The sequence below is a fragment of the Peromyscus eremicus genome, chromosome 7 (genome assembly GCF_949786415.1).
Source record: "Peromyscus eremicus chromosome 7, PerEre_H2_v1, whole genome shotgun sequence".
In the NCBI taxonomy this organism is placed as follows: domain Eukaryota; kingdom Metazoa; phylum Chordata; class Mammalia; order Rodentia; family Cricetidae; genus Peromyscus; species Peromyscus eremicus.
The window spans coordinates 95,151,816-95,169,883 of NC_081422.1; the positions used below are offsets into that span (position 1 = coordinate 95,151,816).

Below are 18,068 nucleotides of genomic sequence, written 5' to 3' on the forward strand. Positions count from 1 at the left end.
TTTTTTTAAGTGGTTGCTGCCTTTTCCGCCACAGCTGTCTGAATCAGCAACTGCAGCTCCACCGCTCCTAGCAGCGGTCAGGCCACGAGGGCTGTAGCCGGAAGGAAATCTGTCCTCCGGTTCCACCTCCCACAAAGCGCAAAGCTACAAAGGGAACTTAACTAAACCTCTCTCCCTCTAAAGAACTCCAGATTCAAAGGTTAAGGTGGGATTCTGCTCCTCAGAGAGGCTGAACAGCAAGTAGCTCACCTCCTCTCCTTGCTTGAGTCCTCCAAGAAGCAAAAATGCTTCTCCTCGCCCTCCTTATAAACCCTTTCTCACCTGGCTCCTCCCTACCACTTCCTGTCAGCCTGTTGCTGACTCAGCCTCCTGACCGTAGGTGAATTTTATTTAATCAAACACATCTTTGCATCATTAAACAAACATTCCAGAGTATAACCAAAAGTAACACACCTTGAAATAATCTACAACAAAGTTCAGACTTTTCTTGATCTAGTGGGACAAGCTTCATGTTGTTTAAATAGCCTCGATTTTTTTTATCTTTCAAGATTCAATGATAATCTCCCCACCTACCAAAACTGCAGGAATGTGTTAGAGTAAATGAATTTTGTTTTGTTTTGTTTTGTTTTGTTTTGTTTTTCGAGACAGGGTTTCTCTGTGTAGCTTTGCGCCTCTCCTGGAACTCGCTTTGGAGACCAGGCTGGCCTCGAACTCACAGAGATCCGCCTGGCTCTGCCTCCCAAGTGCTGGGATTAAAGGCGTGCGCCACCACCGCCCGGCAAGTAAATGAATTTTTAAACCTGGGAGAGCTTTGGAAAAAACTTAAATAAATGTCAGTTAATGTTAATACTAAATAACATTTTGCATGTATATGCTAGAAACAATACCTCTCCTTACCCCGTCCCATATGTTGCTACTAAAAGTATCTTTTTGCCCTTAGTTCTTTAATAATTATATTTTTCCTCAAACAAAAAGCTCATAGACCTTTGAATGAACAGTGGCTCACTAAGTGCACTCATTTTGTATCTATTGGGTACATCTGTTTCTTTAATGCCTGTTATCTCCTTGACAGGAACCTGTGAGAGCTTTCTTAGGCTGTCTGTAATGAAGCCTCAAATAGATTGTACCACCTTCATCATCTATTTGATGATTTAAATTTAAAGCTAGTCATGGTGGCACACACCTGTAATTCTGGTATGTGGTAGGTAGGGGCAGGAGCTCAGAGCTAACTTTCGTACACAGTGAGTTTGAAACCAGTTTGGGCTATATGAGACTTTGTCTCAAAAGAAAAACAAAACTTCTCTAGTGTTGTTTCTGCTCCCAACTTAAAAATTTTCTTTGTTCTTTACTTGTATTTCTGTATATATGAATACAGATTTGAATTGCACTGATGGATATGAGAAAATTCCTATCTGAACAAATTAATATGTTAAAAATAGACAATTTTAGAAGTATTTTAGACCCTGGGTTTTCAAAGGTCAACTTTATACTAAAGAATCTTTCTTTCCAACCTCAAAGGATAATCTCTCTCAGGTATTGAGTAGATGGGACTATTTGCACTGTTAGGCATCAAGGGCCCTTCCTTCAGGGTGAGCTCTCCTTTCTTAATCAACCTGCTTTGCTCTCAGTCGCATTGGCCATGGGTTGTCTTCTGTTCCCTGCCCTATGTTCCTAGGCCTTATCACAGTGGTGACCCCCAAAGGATAAAAAAACAGCTACTTAGAATTTCATGTGACAAGTTTTTATCTATAGAGCCACTAAAATTTACCACCTATAAAATGGGGGGAGGTGGGTAAATACCATTTCTCATGTTCTTTTAAGTATAGACTTACAGGTGAAGATTTCACTCCATAGCATTAAGAAACTATGTGTCATGAGGACTTCTAAGTACTAGGAAAAGATGTGTTATATCCTTTTTTTAATGCTATGGGTGTTCCTTAGGGGCTTGCTGCCTAGCTATGTAGACAGGTAAATGATACAGTAGCTTGAAACACAAGTCTGGGAATGCCCTTATTTAGTAGAGATTGGGGGCATGAAGCTAATACATAGTATAAGGATTAATAGCACCCCAGCCTGTTTCTTGTGGATACTTAGATATTTGCAAAACAATGGAATAAATCTAAGTCCCTTACATGAAGATTTAGCCAGCCAACCATACTTAATTAGTATGAAGCTAATTCCCTGTATACACTATCTGTTACACAAAATAAATAATAGTATTCTCTCAGTCCCCAGATGCAGATCTCTTGGTTAGGCCAGCCGAAGTTAGAAGACTTGAATCGGAAGGACAGAACAGGAATGAACTACATGAAAGTGAGAGCTGGAGTAAGGCACGCTGTGTAAGTGTCACCTTGAGCATCACGAGGACATAGCCGCTGCACGGTGCTGGTCATTTGGGTGTCTCTGCTTGTTAGTAGTTCTGGATACGTGTCCTACAGCACAGGGTGACAGTAGAGGGCATGGGCACTTGAAGCTTTCTGCACTCAAATCCTAGTGCTGCCACTCTCCAGATTTACACACACAGCTAAGCTCTAAAACACCTGTCTCTTGGGGTCCTTACTGGTAAAATTGAGATGTGATTGAACAGAACTTGGAGGGAATTGATACACAGCTTAGATACTTCATTATTTATATTTAAATATTTTCTTATTAAAGTTAATTCTACTTTCTGTTTTATTGAAGTGAAAATTTGAACCAAAGAAATGATTCTTTTGTTGGGAATAACCCGAATTTTCTTTGAGTTAGTATCATAGTATAGTCTATAGTTCATAATCAGAAAGTGTGCGATCTAAGAAAGAGCCAGGACTGCATGCTGGGCAGTCTCAACAGCTTGCTGACCACCTCTTTTTTCACCAGTCGGGGTCTAATGGAGGAAGACGCTGAGCCCATCTTTGAAGATGTGATGATGTCATCACGGAGCCAGTTAGAAGACATGAATGAAGAATTTGAAGACACCATGGTTATTGATTTGGTAAGGAATTTACTGGGATTTTGTTTGTTTGTTTGTTTTTGTTTTTTTCTTTTACAGTATATAAGAGTACTGGAGTTTAAAATGATATTCTTGCTGTGGGAGCGGGCCTAGGTGAGGAGTGAGCACCATTACTGGGCATCAAGATGAGCTTTTGTGGTTCTCAGGGCTGCTTTTAAGCAATCATTTTGGGTCCTAGCCAAAAAAGAAAAAAGCTAGGTTTTTCTTCTTCTTCCAAAAAGATGTTTTGGCACAGCATGTATATTTGGCATTTTGTACTTTAAATTGGAACCTTACAATATATTCTGTGTTCCAACATGTGACAATCAAATATAGAATATGGAACTTCTATATACAGTTTACAGAGAACATCTTTGAGGTAAGATTAATATAGACTAGCTAAAAGCAATACAAAGAAAGTTTTTCATGTATGGTTTTTAACAGTTTCATTACATGGCCCAGCATGTTGGTACACACCTGTGATACCCAGTAAGGGATGAGAGTTTGAGACAAGAGGATTATAAGTCCAAGACCATCCTGAACTACATACTGAGAGCCTTTATCAAAATAAGCACTGGGACAGTGGTCAGTGTTGTATGTGTATAGCATGCCCAAGGGCCCCAGGTTTAATCTTGAACTACATGAAAAAAGTAAAAACAAGTAAAAAAACAAAATTGTCATTGGCTATAGGTAATATTAAAGTGTAGTTATAGCTGAAATGACATGAAGGAAAAAGAGCTAATAGATTCAGTAAAATAAGACTAGCTAGATACTTGACAATTGTTAACACTAGGTGACTGGTAGATTAATGTTAATGTTCATTATCCTGTTTTCCCAGTGTTGGCTACATCTGCCATAACAAATACCAGTCTTGAGTGACTTAAATTGCCAGAAGTCAAGTGAAGCAGAGTTGATTTTGAGTACTCTTTGGCTTTAGGTGGCTGGCTTCTTCCAGTGTCTCTATGGGCTGGCAAGATGGCTCAGCACATAAAGCTGCTTCCTGCTAAGCTTGATCCCCAAGACTTCTACCCCAAGGTAGAAGGCTTTCATGGTCTTTCCTGAAAGGACACCAAGTCATTTGACTAGAAGCCCTCACTTGTCTTGCTGCAGTTTTTTTACTACATTAAACCCTTTAAAAAGACCTTGTATCTAAATAGACTCCCATTCTCAAGTTCTAGAAGTGAGCACTTCAACATGTAAATCAAAATGGCATAATGCAGCACATACTAGTCTGCCTTGCATGTTTTGAATTTTCCATCATAAAAAGTTTTGGTATAACCTTTGATAGAACTTTCCTGCCCTACTCCCTCCCCAAAAGCATTTATTCCATCTACCTACTTTGGAGAATTCACTGATATTCATCATTTTTTTTAATTACTCTGTGTCTTCAAAAGGAAGGTATTTTCTATATTATAAGTCCAAATTACATTTTTTTACATACACAGTTTATTCATTAAAATTTTAAGTCTTGGGGCTGGTGATATGGCTAAGTGAGAGGCACTCTTTCTCACCTTCCAGAGGACCTGTGTTCAGTTCCCATAACCCAAATTGGAGGACTAACACCTGCCAGTGATTATAGTACTAAGAGATCTGACAACCTCTTATAGCTTCCTGGGCACAAATGCACACACAGATACAAAGTTTAAAAAGTAATAAGCCAGGAGTAGTGGCACATACCTTTAATCTCAGCACTTGATAGGAAGAGGCAGGAAGATCTCTGTTAATATGAAGCCAGCTTAGTCTACACAGCAAATTTCAGGCTACCCAGGGCTACAAACAAAAAAATATTAGTTGAAAGTTTTTCTCTTTTAATAATTGAAATACTGCTGCATTTTTAAAATCTATACTTTCTATACAAGCCAGATTCTCATTCTCCGTTTAACTTTGACTCTTAATTGTTCCTATGTTTATGTACTGTTAAAAAAAAAAAAAAAAAAAAGCTTTTATTACAGTTTATTTCACCGGAAAAATAAATGATTCTCTTTTCAGCCCCCATCAAGAAATCGGCGAGAAAGAGCTGAGCTGAGGCCAGACTTCTTTGATTCTGCAGCTATCATAGAAGATGATTCAGTAAATATCAAATCATTAGTGTGTTTTATTTATACATACTTGGCCCTGGGGATACATAATATAATTGTATTTCTCATTTTTTTCTAGGGATTTGGAATGCCTATGTTCTGAAGTCTGAAGAAAATTTACAAATCTGGAACTCTATTATTTAGAGCTAGAGGCCTATATACTGTGATAGCTTGTATGGGGGAAGAAACACTTTTGATGTGATCTGATTTGTTTTGTAATCAAATGATTAAAGGTTGGTCCCCTTTGCAGTGACAGAGCAGCATGTCAGTTACCCACGAAAATGTTGGTAATGTCACCTCAGAAAGACTGACCAAAAAAATCATTTGTACTCTAATGTTGGACTTATCTCAGTACAGATGTGTGTGTGTTTTTCTGAAAGGAGGAAGATATTTTAAATTTTTAAAACAGCTGTCAAAATAAACACTGTTATACACCTGTTTTATGAAAATTCAGCATTGAGTAAAAAAATATTTTTAACTTTATTTTCCTGTTGTACAATTTAAAAACCGTTTTAACATTTTGCCTTTTTATGTTTTAAAAGCTAACCATTTTTATTAAATATGAGTAAGCAGCTCGTTCTAATCGCCGAAGAGTGTTTTTGGAGCTCACTGGATTTGGTTGACCTTACAAAACAGAAACATTGAAGGAACAGAGCATGGACAAGCTAAAATAGAGTTCTAACATCGTGCGTCTCTGCCAAAAAACCACACACCCTCTGTGGATGGATGTGAATTCCCAGATTTTATATACTCTTGAATAAAAAAGTTTATTTTTATTTATAAGTGGGCATAAAATAAATGTCCATGCAGCCATTTTTCCAACAGATGCTGTACACCGTTCATTTTATATAGAATAGGGAGATTCAAATACAGTGCATTTTCTATTGGTCTTTGTTCTGTGCATTTTTAGCAACTTCTACCAGCAAATAAAGTATTCTCAGTAAAACAAAAATGGTTCTCAAGTCATCAGTCTTGCTGTTTCTAACCACTTGTTTCATGCCCTGCCAAAGTCAAGTTACACAGACTTCCATTTTCATGAAGTTTTTTTGCCATTCAAAAGTAATTTTAAGACATGTAACTGTCTCCTTCCCATGCACTTAATATACCCCAAACCTGCTAACTTTGTGAATTTGTTTACCAATCATAGAAGTATGTGCTGCATAGAAGTCTGTGCTTAGAGGGTGACGTTCCTAAGCTTACCTTGAAATACAGCTACATTTCAGTGTTAAGTGTGCATATTAAGAAAAAGTCTTTGGGAGAAAGTAATTCTGACTCTTCAGGACATTCTTCAGTGGTTTAGAATTACAATCTGCTTACTTTTATGACTTGCTATTGTTTTTAAAAGCCCACTTAACTTTTTCCTGATTTTAATGTAGGCCTCCAAATTTCCAAACCAGTCCATCTACAGCTGTTTCTGGGATGGTTTTTAAAATAGCTACAACAATCTAGAGGCTTTCCCTTTTTACCAAAAATAAAGAGCATTTTTTAAAAGTATACGAACTCTATGATTATCTTTTGTGGGGGAAAGCAAAACATGATTTTATTCATCCTTTTAGTAGACAAGATTTTTCTCAACATTTGTACAGTTCAGAGGAAAAAAAAAAAAAAACTTGGTTACCAAAATTGTTTTCCCTACTAACTCAGCAAGTCCTAGGCTCCAGTTGAGAGATCTGGGACCTTGCTCTCTCCTAGAAATGTGGGCTCACTGGAACTCAAGGGGCAGGAATGAATGGACTGTCCACCTCAGCCCTGTCTGACTAGGGTTCTTGCCAGGGACCTATCTTTGAGGGGCCCTGGAATAAGCACAGACTAATTCTTTGCTTGACAGTCTCCTGTGAACAACACATGCTGACTTAGAGTTACAGACTACCATGCAACAACAAAGAAGGCTTAATCTCTACTCCAATGGGTTTCCAAGTTCAGTTTGAAGTCAATCAAATTTTTGTATTTTCAGTGTCTCCTTGATTTTGCTAGTAATTCTGTAAATTGTACATTTGCAATATGAAGGTTTTTTTTCCTTTTGTACAATTTGAAACTGATGCTTCACCTTTCCTTTAATAAACTATTCAAAATCAGGCTTGTGGTAGTCATCCTGTTGTTGCTCTTGGGCGAGGTTTAAGAAGACTGTTTTCCTTCCCTGCTGCCCTTGAGAGTTTGTTCTTTCAGATAATTTGTCACTTGATAGCAAGACTGGTGTTTCAGTGTTTTTGGTAGGTTTTGTTTTGAGACAGCGTCTTACCTCAGACCAGGCTGGTCTCAAACACACAGACCTGCATGCCTCTGCCTCCCAAGTGCTGGGAGTAAACATTTACCACCATGCCTGGCTAAGATGTTTTGTTTTTAAGAAAAAAAAAAATTAAGAACTGTTCACAAGTTTTTAATTGCTCAGATTTCCCTATAAAGAATGATGAGGCTAAGTCCTCTTTCCTCCTAAGATCCTGTCTGGTTGCTCCTAGCAGTAGCTCTTTGGCAATTTGCAGATTCTGCTTTCCCACAGAAGTGAAAGTTTCTTTTACCATTGGTGCCAGACCTCACTCACTCTGAAGCAAGGTGACAACCTACACTATTTATGGCTTGGCCATGTCCTTTGTTCGGAGGTCATTAAATAGCCAAAATTGACAATGTAGAAAAGGTAAGGACATGGAAGATAGACGAATCAACAGGACAAGCAAGAAGAGAATCTGTGTTTAGACAGTTTCCCCTACTGTAATTTTCATCTGGGACACACAGGCTTATTATAAATCTGAGCTGTGACCTGAGTAATTTGCCACCCAGGTAAGAGTCCATCATTAAGGGAACAGTATATGTATCATTGTATGGACTGTGTCAGACTCATTACTAAAGCTGGGTCTAAAACTGAAGATCCATGGAACACAAGACAGAGGTGAAAAGCATAAATAATATTCAATGAAACTATAGCAAAAAAATTCCTGGATCTAAAGTGTCTTGAAGCACAAGCAGCATTTAGAACCCCAAGTAAACATGATTGCAGAAGAATATTTCCACAACATAGAATTAAAATCATGTCTACAAAAGAAACAATATCCAAACCAGCAAGAAAAAATGCAAATTTACTTGCAAAGGCAAACCCATCAACATAACATTAGATCTCAACAGAAATCCTAAAAACCAAGAAAGCATGGACTGATATATTCCAAAACTTGAAAGTAGCTGTCAATCAAGATTTCTATATCCAGTCATAATCTCTTAAGATTGGTGAAGAAATAGACATTTCAAGACAAGCACAAACTAAAGCAATTCATGACCACTAAGCCAACAATGCATAAGATATATAAATCCTACACAGGAGGGAAAAAACACGGCAAGGAATGAATTTCATAAGACTGATGAAAAAAGGAGAACTGAAAAATAATGTCTAGGGAGTTGACATGCTTCAGCAGTGAAGAATGGTTACTGCTCTTTGCAGAGCTCCAGCCTTGGTTTCCTTACAGGATCCTTCAGGTTCCAGCCCCTCAGGCCCCTTCAGGGACCAGAAAAGATGCTACAGCAAGTGAGGGAAACGTAAGAATCTGAGGGCTAACAAATCAACTCACACACTAATTCTCTTTTCTAATATTCCTGCTTCTTCTCTAGCCTAAACTTTTTTAGGAGACTTGAAGCAATAATAAAAATTACATGAGTTACCTCTTTAGTCAAAAGCACATTCCTAGGGTAATCGATAAGGACAGAGCCATTTACCATGGCAATACAAGGTTCCAAGGTCACAGGACCAGAGGGAGGGGCCCAGTGCCCAGTGCCACAACTCTAGACGTGGCTCTTTACCAGTGGACTTGGCAAGTGAAGAACTGGCATGTTTTTCTTAGGGTGTCTTATGTGGATAACCTTGTTTGGATACCTGCAACTCTGGCCTTGGGCATAATTGTAAAGTTTTAAACTTATGATCTATATATGAAGGCCTTTAGTCTAGTTTGAACTTGCTCTGAAGTGAAAATGAGCTAATTGTGTGCAGTTAGTCTAAGCAAAAGGAGCAAGGCAGGCTTTTTAAGAGTCTACAGTCCTCATGGTTATGAAGCATATCCTAGTATATTTTCTATATATCAATTTTATACAGCTAAATGAGAAGTGTAACATGAATTGCTAAACAGTCTTATTAATAGAAAACCCAGAGCCAGATATGGGGGTGAAAGCTGAAAGATCAGAGAAACAAAACAAGCTAGCCACGTTCTTAATGTCTACGAAATCCTCAGCCTCGAGAGACTTAATGTTTACTCACACCTTATATACCTTTCTGTGCCCTGCCATCTCACTTTTTAGTGCTGGGATTAAAGGCATGTGCCACCATGTCTGGCTCTGTTCCCAGTGTGGCCTTGAACTCACAGAGATCCTGATGGATCTCTGCCTTCCAAGTGATAGGATTAAAGGCATGTGCCACCACTGCCTGACCTCTATGTCTAATTTAATAGCTGGCTTTGTCCTCTGTTCCCCAGATAAATTTTATTGAGGTACACAATATATAACCACAGAGAAGTCATCTTTCTGACCATCCACAGATATGTGTGTCCAATAGATGGAATATATACATGAGATAAACATACAAGCAGTGGGAAAACACCCATAGCTGTTCTTAAGGAAGAAATGAAATGGCACATGAGAGAAATTACAGACAGGAGCATGTTGGTCATTAACAGTAACTCCATGGTCTTTCCAGATGGGGCTCCCCATCAGAGAGTCTGGTGGATTGACCTGCTGAACACTAATTGTCACCTGCTGTATACTCCCACGGCCTCTTGTTACCAGCAACTCTCTATAATTTCCTAGTGCCCATGTTTGGTGGCCCACTACCAACTACAACTCTAAGTCTAGGAAATCTAACACACTTCTGGCTTCATGTGTGTGCACACAAACACCCCTTAAAATAACCCTCATGAACATTCAAACACCAGCAAAACCCTAGTATGAAGAGAGAAAGCAACAAAGATTCCAACCATTGAGGAAAACAACAAATCTCTTAATAGCTTTAAGTGGAAATTTTCTTAGCCCCTTGTCTTGGTTAGTTTAAAGTCACTTGGGAAGAAACTCAATTGAGAAAATGCTTCAATGAGATTTGTCTGTAGGCAAATCTGTAGGGTATTTTTGTCATTAGTGATTGATGTGGGAGGACCCAGTTTATTGTGAAAAGTACTGTCCCTGGTATCTTACAGTCCTGAGTACTATAAGAATGAATGCAGGCTGAACAAGCCATGGGGATAAGCCAGTAAGCACAGCTCCTGTCATGGCTTCCTTCAGTGATAGACTTACAAACTATAAGGTAAAACAAACCTTTTCCTTCACAAGCTGCTTTTGGTCATGGTGTTTTATCACACCAATAAAAACCCTAAGACATTGAAAAAGAGATGATTTAAATGTAAGATGTACAAGTAGGTTGTCTACCAAAAAAAAAAAAAAAAAAAAAACAGACAGACTGAAAGCGAAAGGATGAAAGTCAATGTCAAACAAATGGAAATTGAAAACGAGCTGGAGTAGTTATACTTTTATCTGATAAAGAAGACTTTAAGCCAAACTAGAAAAAATAAAGGTAATAAAAATATTCTAATATCTATCAAGATCTAACAATTGCAATATACACTCACTGAATGTTATGCACCCATTTTCACAGATACTGCTGAACAAACAGATGGCTATAAAAGTGAGTGATATTAGATTAATGAATAGATGTAGGAAAGAAAGAAACCAGAGTTAAATTGGATCTTAATGTACTTAACATATCTACATAATATCCCATCCAGAAATTACCAAGTACAAAAAAGTAAAATAATTTATTAGATCATGGTGGAATAAAAATAGAAATCAGCAACAGTGACTACACAAATACATAGAGATTAAACTGTGTACTTGCATGATCAGTGTATCTTTGAAAAAAATCATTGAGGGAATTTTAAAACTATAAGAAAATGGAAATACAGTCTAACAGAAACATTTGGATAAAGGTATTTCTTTGGGAGGAAAAAAATCCATTGTGTTGTTTTTGTTTCAGGTGTGTGTACTATGTAGCATGCCTGTGGAAGCCAGATAATAATGTGGGAGTCTCCTTTCACCAAGTGATCTAAATCAAGTTGTCAGACTTAGCATAAAGCACCTTACCCACTAACCCATCTTGCTGGCCCCAACAATAGCATTTCTAAGAACAAAGTTTAGACCTCTGACTATTTACATTTTTAAAAAATCAGAATTCAAACCAGGCCTGGTAATTCATTCCAACAAGTTAGGAGCCTGGTGTAGGAGGATCATAAATGCAAGGTAATCCTGGCCAACTTAATGAGACTGCCTGAAAATAAAACTTCAGAGCTGAGGATAGCCCAGGTGTTGCAAAAATGGCATGTGAGAGGCCTTGGCAGGTGGAGCCAAGGGGCACTGCAGGTTGGGGAGACATGCTATGCAGATGTAGCAGGCAGCAGCGTGGCATGGTGGAAAGTTATACCATACAGACACAGCATCCACATGGAAAGTTTTATTGGGGCGAAGGGAGAAGGGAAAAGGGAGGATGGGGAAGAAGAGAATGAGAACAGGGAACAAAGGAAGAGAGGAAGTGCACACTACCTCATAGCAAGAGAGAGGAAGGAAGAAGAGAGAGGGTTTTTTCTTAAAGTGGACTTTACGTAAGATGATGTCAGGACGCTGGGCAGGTCCCCAAGAGGCAGGTCTGAATGCCAACATTCCTCCATTTTTGATTTTTATAAAAAGGTAAATTATGAATAGCAAGTGGGGAGGGGTAGAGGGCACCAAATTCTCGAGACTGCTTCCTGCTGATTTGGGGGCAAAGTGGAGAGGGGGAAGTTGGGAAACACACACAATGGGAGGTATGAGTGAAGAAGCATTCAGTTAGCTGTCATCCTGGAGACCACTTGAGGGAGCTGAGAAGGCAGGTGGTTAGGAGGAAAAATGGAATGTTACCATGAGTAGGACTAGCCATGGGAAGAGTGATAACTGCCAGAAAGAATGGGACAGAGAAGTGCCCTGGTTGTACAGAAGAGGCAAGGGTGGATGAGCCAGACAAAAGAGCAGGTATGCCCTTGAGTATGGAATGGTGGCAATAAAGTAATGTTCTGTAATGAAGTGATTTTCCAGGAACCTGGAGGAATGGCATGCCAAATCAGGAGTACAGGAGCCATCACATCTGCTAGTCTCTGGAGACGGGAAATGCCTCTATCCAACTTGTAAAAGTGTCAACAAATTGGGAGATAACAGAGTTTTTATGAGTGGGCATGTGGGTGAAGTTAATGTGCCAGTATTCGTCCACTTAGTGTCTTTGGTTGGTGCAGTGGCTGGTGGTGTATCTGGAGGGTCTTTGAGGGTCTGGCCTTGGCACAAGTCTGGCAGGAGGGGTGGATCTGCAAGTGTTTGTAAAACAACTGGAACAGATTTAATCTTGGTGTCATAGCAAAAGCTATGGCTTTGGGTTAAAGGTATGAACATTTTCTAGGGCCTGGTTTCAGCCCAGTGAAGCATATCTTTAAATCTATAACCAGAGGAAATTTACTGAATGGAAGTGGTTGAATGAGTGAAGAAGAAAGAGGGAGGCTTCCCTACCCCCTCCAATGCTAACCTTTCTCTAAAAGCTGGGACTGGTAAAAATCCACAGAAATTTAAGGACTTCTAAAAACTATAGTCAGTGCTCTATCAGTTTATCAAAGCTACATTTATCAGTGTTAAAACTTTGAACCTCCGAAGTTATATCTGAAATTGGTTACATTGAAATCTGTTCTGTGAATTTATCTGATCTGGTAACAAGGTAAATTGTGTCTAGACCTAGTAGTAGCTCTAGGATTTTACACATAATGAGAACTGAGAAGGCAGTTGAAGCCTTAGTTGCTGCCCTTGAACTGACAGCCTGGTTGTCAAACAACATCAGAGATCTAAGAAGGATAAATTTTACCCGAGTTAGCAATTGAAAGGGACAGAGAATTATTTGCTGGCTACCAAGACAGCCACCCCAGGGTCCTCCAGGGTTATTGAGGGCCAAAGTCTCAGGGCAACATCAGTCTTCAGCTGCCAGGCCTCTGAAGATCTGACAGTTGTGGGGTAGGGACTTGTGGGAAGGACCAGTCTACCTTGTCTGGGCAAAATTGAGGCAATGGATTCCTAGAGTCCTGTTGTCCATGGTCTGAAGAAGGCCCTGGCAGCAGCCGAGGCAAAAGGCAGTAGTTGAGGTGAAAGGCAGTTGATGCTCAGTGGCTGGTGCTGCCACTCTGGTGCAAGTTCCAGGTGGAGGTTCTTCTGTGCACATCCATCTTCTTTGGAGGAAATGGAAGTGCTGCCGGGAGTCAGCATGTCTATCACAAAAAGCTTTTTAATTAAACATTTTAAATGCCATATTCTGCAGATCTCTGAGCATTTGAGGACTGTCTGTCCTTTAGGTCTGAATGGCTGACTATCAGCTTATGTTCCCTAGCATTCTCCAATATGCTAGCAGCTTTCATCAGACTAGGACTTACTGTCTCCTGAGAAGGCAAAGAAGAGTAACGGGAGAAAAATCCTAGGGCCAAGTGTGAACAAGAAAAAAAGGGCTTGTGAGTTGGGGTGTGGCCCAACTCTGTGAAAATGACCCTCTCGGGGGACTAGAAACTCCATTATGGAATATATATCTTGTTTATCAAATATCTTATATATCAAACCTATGCCATCATTCATTTAAATTCTCTAGAAGCTTGGTGTTGAACATTTGGCAAAGACATAGGTGTAAATCTCTAAGTTAGCTTCTGTTAATCTGAATAGATCTTTATTACTTTTAATTTCTATTACCATATAGAATATATTATAAACCAGAGTTGAATCAAATATAGCTTTACATTTCTACCACCATATAAAAAGTCCATACTAATCCAAAATATTTGAAGCTTGTTGCTATTTCATAACTGTAGTTTTGTCATTATTGTGAATATCAGTGCAAACATCTGATAGGCAGGTGGTCCTAGGCTATCCCTGTAAAAAGGTTCAAAAGAAGCAAAATCATTAAGGGGATAGCTAAGGCAGATACCAAGGTGGTTTCCTTGTTGCCACTGCCTTTCTCTGTCATGGATCCGCTTTTTCAGCAGGGACATGGAGTTTCTAACGATCCCTGAGTGGTTAACACAAAAACAACATTGCTCTCCTCTAAGGCCTTGCATAGGCCCCCTTGTTGAAGGAATGATAACCAGGGGAACCAATTGAACAAATTTTATCTGTTCTATCCTGGAGAACTATTTTAGCTAGAGAGGAGAGTGATTTCTCTAAATGTGTAACAGATTTTTCTAGGGCAGTGACATCTGCATCTACTGTCATTTTTAAGGTCCTGTAGTTCTGACCTTTGAGTATAGACAGATTATAATCCTGAATTATTTATCTAGAAATAATAATTTTAAGGACATATACTATCTCTTTGGTTCTGCATAAAGAAGGTCAAGTGTCTTATCTTATTGCAGAACCATTTCAGTTATTAAATCTATCAATTGACAGCTCTGGGCCCAGTTTCAGAGTATATCAATGGACATTATAGGTAGACATTTTGTCCCCTAGGCCAGGGAGTTTCTCTTTGACTTAGCCTTTTTAGCCTGTTTCGGGGGCAGGGAAGATGTACTCTCTTCTATAGCTGCTTCAAGCTGAAATGAGGTGTAGATGGTCAGTGCCCAAAAGGATGAAAGGCTAATCAAAGGTTAGGAGGGAATTTAGGCAATGGGGCATTTATTAGAAGCATGTGGTTATCTGACCCAGTTGTAGAGACAGGGAATAATTACATTGACTGGGCTGGTCCACATCAACCTTTAGCGAGTCCAGAGCTTGTGGTCATTTGGAGCAGGTTGCCTGGATCTGTCTGCCAGCCAAGTGGAAACCTGTTGAGACAAGTTCAAACTAGGAATAGAAGTTAAAATTTATGAACTTATTTGGAACTTTTAAGCCCATGGATTTAATAATTGGGAAGGGGAGGAGTTCCAGAGAGAAAAATACCATCCTCAGGAATAGACAGGTGGGAACTCAAGCTGTATTGCTGTACTTATCCAGAGTTCTTTTGACATCTATGAAGTGGATCCAAGTTTTCATGACTTCTTTTGATCCTCTGAAGCTTATATGAATTCTTATTTTATAAAAGGACAAAAAAGTTTTAGATATATTAGTAGTACCAATCAGTACTGAAATTAAAATCATAGAAAAGCAGGTAATGGGTATCTTAGACTCATACTTTTGAGTCCTAGCAAAGTTACAGATTTGGGTTAAAAGTATGTACATTTTTTTGTTTAGAGAGCCAGGTACATATTTGACAGAAATGTCTTTGGCCTGATGAGAAGTTTGTTTATATTTAGAAGACAACCAAAGAAAATCTAAAATCCTGAGCTTGTGACCCAAACAGCACCAGAATTAATGTTAAAAATTGAACTTTTGAGCCGGGCGTTGGTGGCGCACGCCTTTAATCCCAGCACTCGGGAGGCAGAGCCAGGCGGATCTCTGTGAGTTCGAGGCCAGCCTGGGCTACCAAGTGAGTCCCAGGAAAGGCACAAAGCTACACAGAGAAACCCTGTCTCGAAAAACAAAAAAACAAAAAACAAAAAAAACAAAAAAAAAAAAATTGAACTTTTGAAATCTTAATATAATATTATAGTAATCTGAAGCATTTAAATCATCTATTTATAACTTTGTAGCTGATATTATATCTTGAATTATTTTATGAGACCCTCAAAGCTTGCACACACACACACACACACACACATATATATGTTTTTTCAAGATAGGTTTTCTCTGTGTAGCTTTGTGCCTTTCTTGGAACTCACTCTGTAGCCCAGGCTGGCCTCGAACTCACAGAGATCTGCCTGGCTCTGCCTCCCCAGTGCTGGATTAAAGGTGTGCGCTACCACTGCCTGGCTCACTTGCATATATTTTTATGTCCTCAAACCTTTATATATCTTAAAACATTTTTAGACCCTCAAAATTTGTATAGACTTTTATATCTTAGAACACTTTTTTATCAAGAGACCTAGTAGCTTTAGAAAAAGTAAGGCTTGATTTTTTTCTATAAAATGAGCTGACAAGTTGGCCATAGCCTTCTAAATTTAAATATTTTAAAAATTGTTCCTCAGGAAATGTTTAAAATGTCTTCCTGTAATATCGAAAGTAAAGTACCTTCTTTTATTTTAAGAGGGAGAAAACATGGCATCACCACAATTTAGCTACAATAGTGCAGGCCATCTAAAGTTAATATCTGGGATTCGTTCAGAAGAATGAGGTGGGGAAAGCATTTCTAAGAAGCAGAAGACCAACTGTGGGACCAAGTCTGAACGTGGTGGTAGGTACATTTTCCATGAGTGAGGTAGAAAAGAAATGTGAGATCCAATCGCTTTTGATCTCTGGTGTCCCAGAGATTAAGCGAGGATGGATTTAAATGGCACACAAACTGCTCAATGATTCATCAAACGGGGGGGGGGGGGGGGGGGGGAGGATGGCAGGTGAGGGAGACATGCCATGCAGATGTGGCAGGCAGGAGGCAGTGTGGTGTGATGGAAAGTTATTCACACCATGCAGACACGGCATCCATGTGGAAAGATTTATTGGGGGGAAGGGGGAAGGAAGGATAGGAAAGAAAGGAAAGAGAAAAGGGAAGAAAGGAAGAGAGGAAGTGAGCACTACCTCATAGCAAGAGAGAGAGGAAGGAAGAAGAGGGAGGGGTTTTTTCTTAAAGGAACTTTACATAAGATGATGTCAGGATGCTGGATAGGTCCCCAAGGGGCCAATCTGAATGTCAACACCAGGGCAGTACCTCATGGTCTCAGGGGAGGAATTAAAATCCAAGTGAGTGAGGATTAAAGATTGTGGCAGAAATTAGCAGTGGAGACTGAAGTGGTGCAAGGTTTTCAAATGAGTTTGTTTTATAGATATCAAATTCACTAGCCCTTGGGCATACTAATCAAAATAAAGAAGACCCAAATTAACAAAACTAGATGAAAAAGAAAACATTACAACAAATACTAATGAAATCCAGATGATCATTAAGAAAGTTTTTGGAAACGTACATTAATACCAGGCAGTGGTGGCACATTCTAGTCTATAGAGCGAGTTCCAGGACATCCAAAACTACACAGAGAAACCCTGAAAAATTGAAATTGAAAAATAAAAAAATAAAAATAAAAAAAAAGGGAGAGAAACTGGACTCTTCTCCAACCTTGTCTCTACAGATAAATTAGCATTTATATTTGGCATAATTACAAACATAGTTCTAGGTATATTAAACACATTTATTAACTCGTCTTAATTACCTTTGTTTTAAAAATTCAAAAAAAACTAAAAATTCTTCATCAAGATTGTGAAGTTTAGGCGGGTGGTGGTGGTACACACCTTTAATCCTAGCACTTGGGAGGCGGAGGCAGGCGGATCTCTGTGAGTTCAAGGCCAGCCTGGACTACAGAGCAAGTTCCAGTATAGCCAGGGCTATGCAGAGAAAGCCTGTCTCAAAAAATAAAAAGAGAGAGAGAGAGAAAGAGAAGAAGAGAAGAGAAGAGAAGAGAAGAGAAGAGAAGAGAAGAGAAGAGAAGAGAAGAGAAAGAAAGATTGTGAACCTTACAAAATAACAAAATTGACCAGTCTGAAAGGAACTGGCACACAAGAAGGGAAGGAGGGAGGAAAAAGGGGGAAAAGGGGTCACTGCTCCTCAGAGAAGGGTTATCAAATTCCAATAATACAGCAGTGGACCTTTGTATGAACAAAGGTTTTATGGTATGTATATGGGGGGGATAACGACTATCAGTCGGTCTGCCTGGGTTAGAAAAACCATAGTATAAAAAGCAGACACTAAGACCCAGCATGGGCTGCATCTCTAGCCTCTTCGCCTAAGCAGACTGACTCCTCTTTGCCTCCAGCCGCCATAGCTGCCTGTTAGGTCCAAGGCGGCACCCCAAAATGACAGTGCTAGTGACATTGTCCTAAACAAGAGAAAATTGGCCAGGAAAATAGGATTATTACTGGGTAAACGGAGGCCTAAAGACAGGTTTCTGTTTACCAGGAACCTCTCTTAATCCCCACCAAATGTCAGCTACCTCAGG

General features: G+C 39.3%; 1 protein-coding gene across 3 annotated transcripts in view; it reads left to right on the forward strand.

Moving 5' to 3' along the window:
* Positions 1-5,529, forward strand: part of Stag1 (STAG1 cohesin complex component) — a 322,421-nt gene extending 316,892 nt beyond the window's left edge. For all 3 annotated transcript variants that reach the window (XM_059268454.1, XM_059268455.1, XM_059268456.1), the window contains 4 exons: positions 2,229-2,339; positions 2,857-2,971; positions 4,958-5,038; positions 5,126-5,529. In XM_059268454.1, coding sequence (XP_059124437.1) covers positions 2,229-2,339; positions 2,857-2,971; positions 4,958-5,038; positions 5,126-5,149 — 331 coding nt within the window. In that variant the 3' untranslated portion in view covers positions 5,150-5,529. The remainder of the gene's footprint in view (positions 1-2,228; positions 2,340-2,856; positions 2,972-4,957; positions 5,039-5,125) is intronic.
* The last annotated feature ends 12,539 nt before the right edge of the window (positions 5,530-18,068 follow it).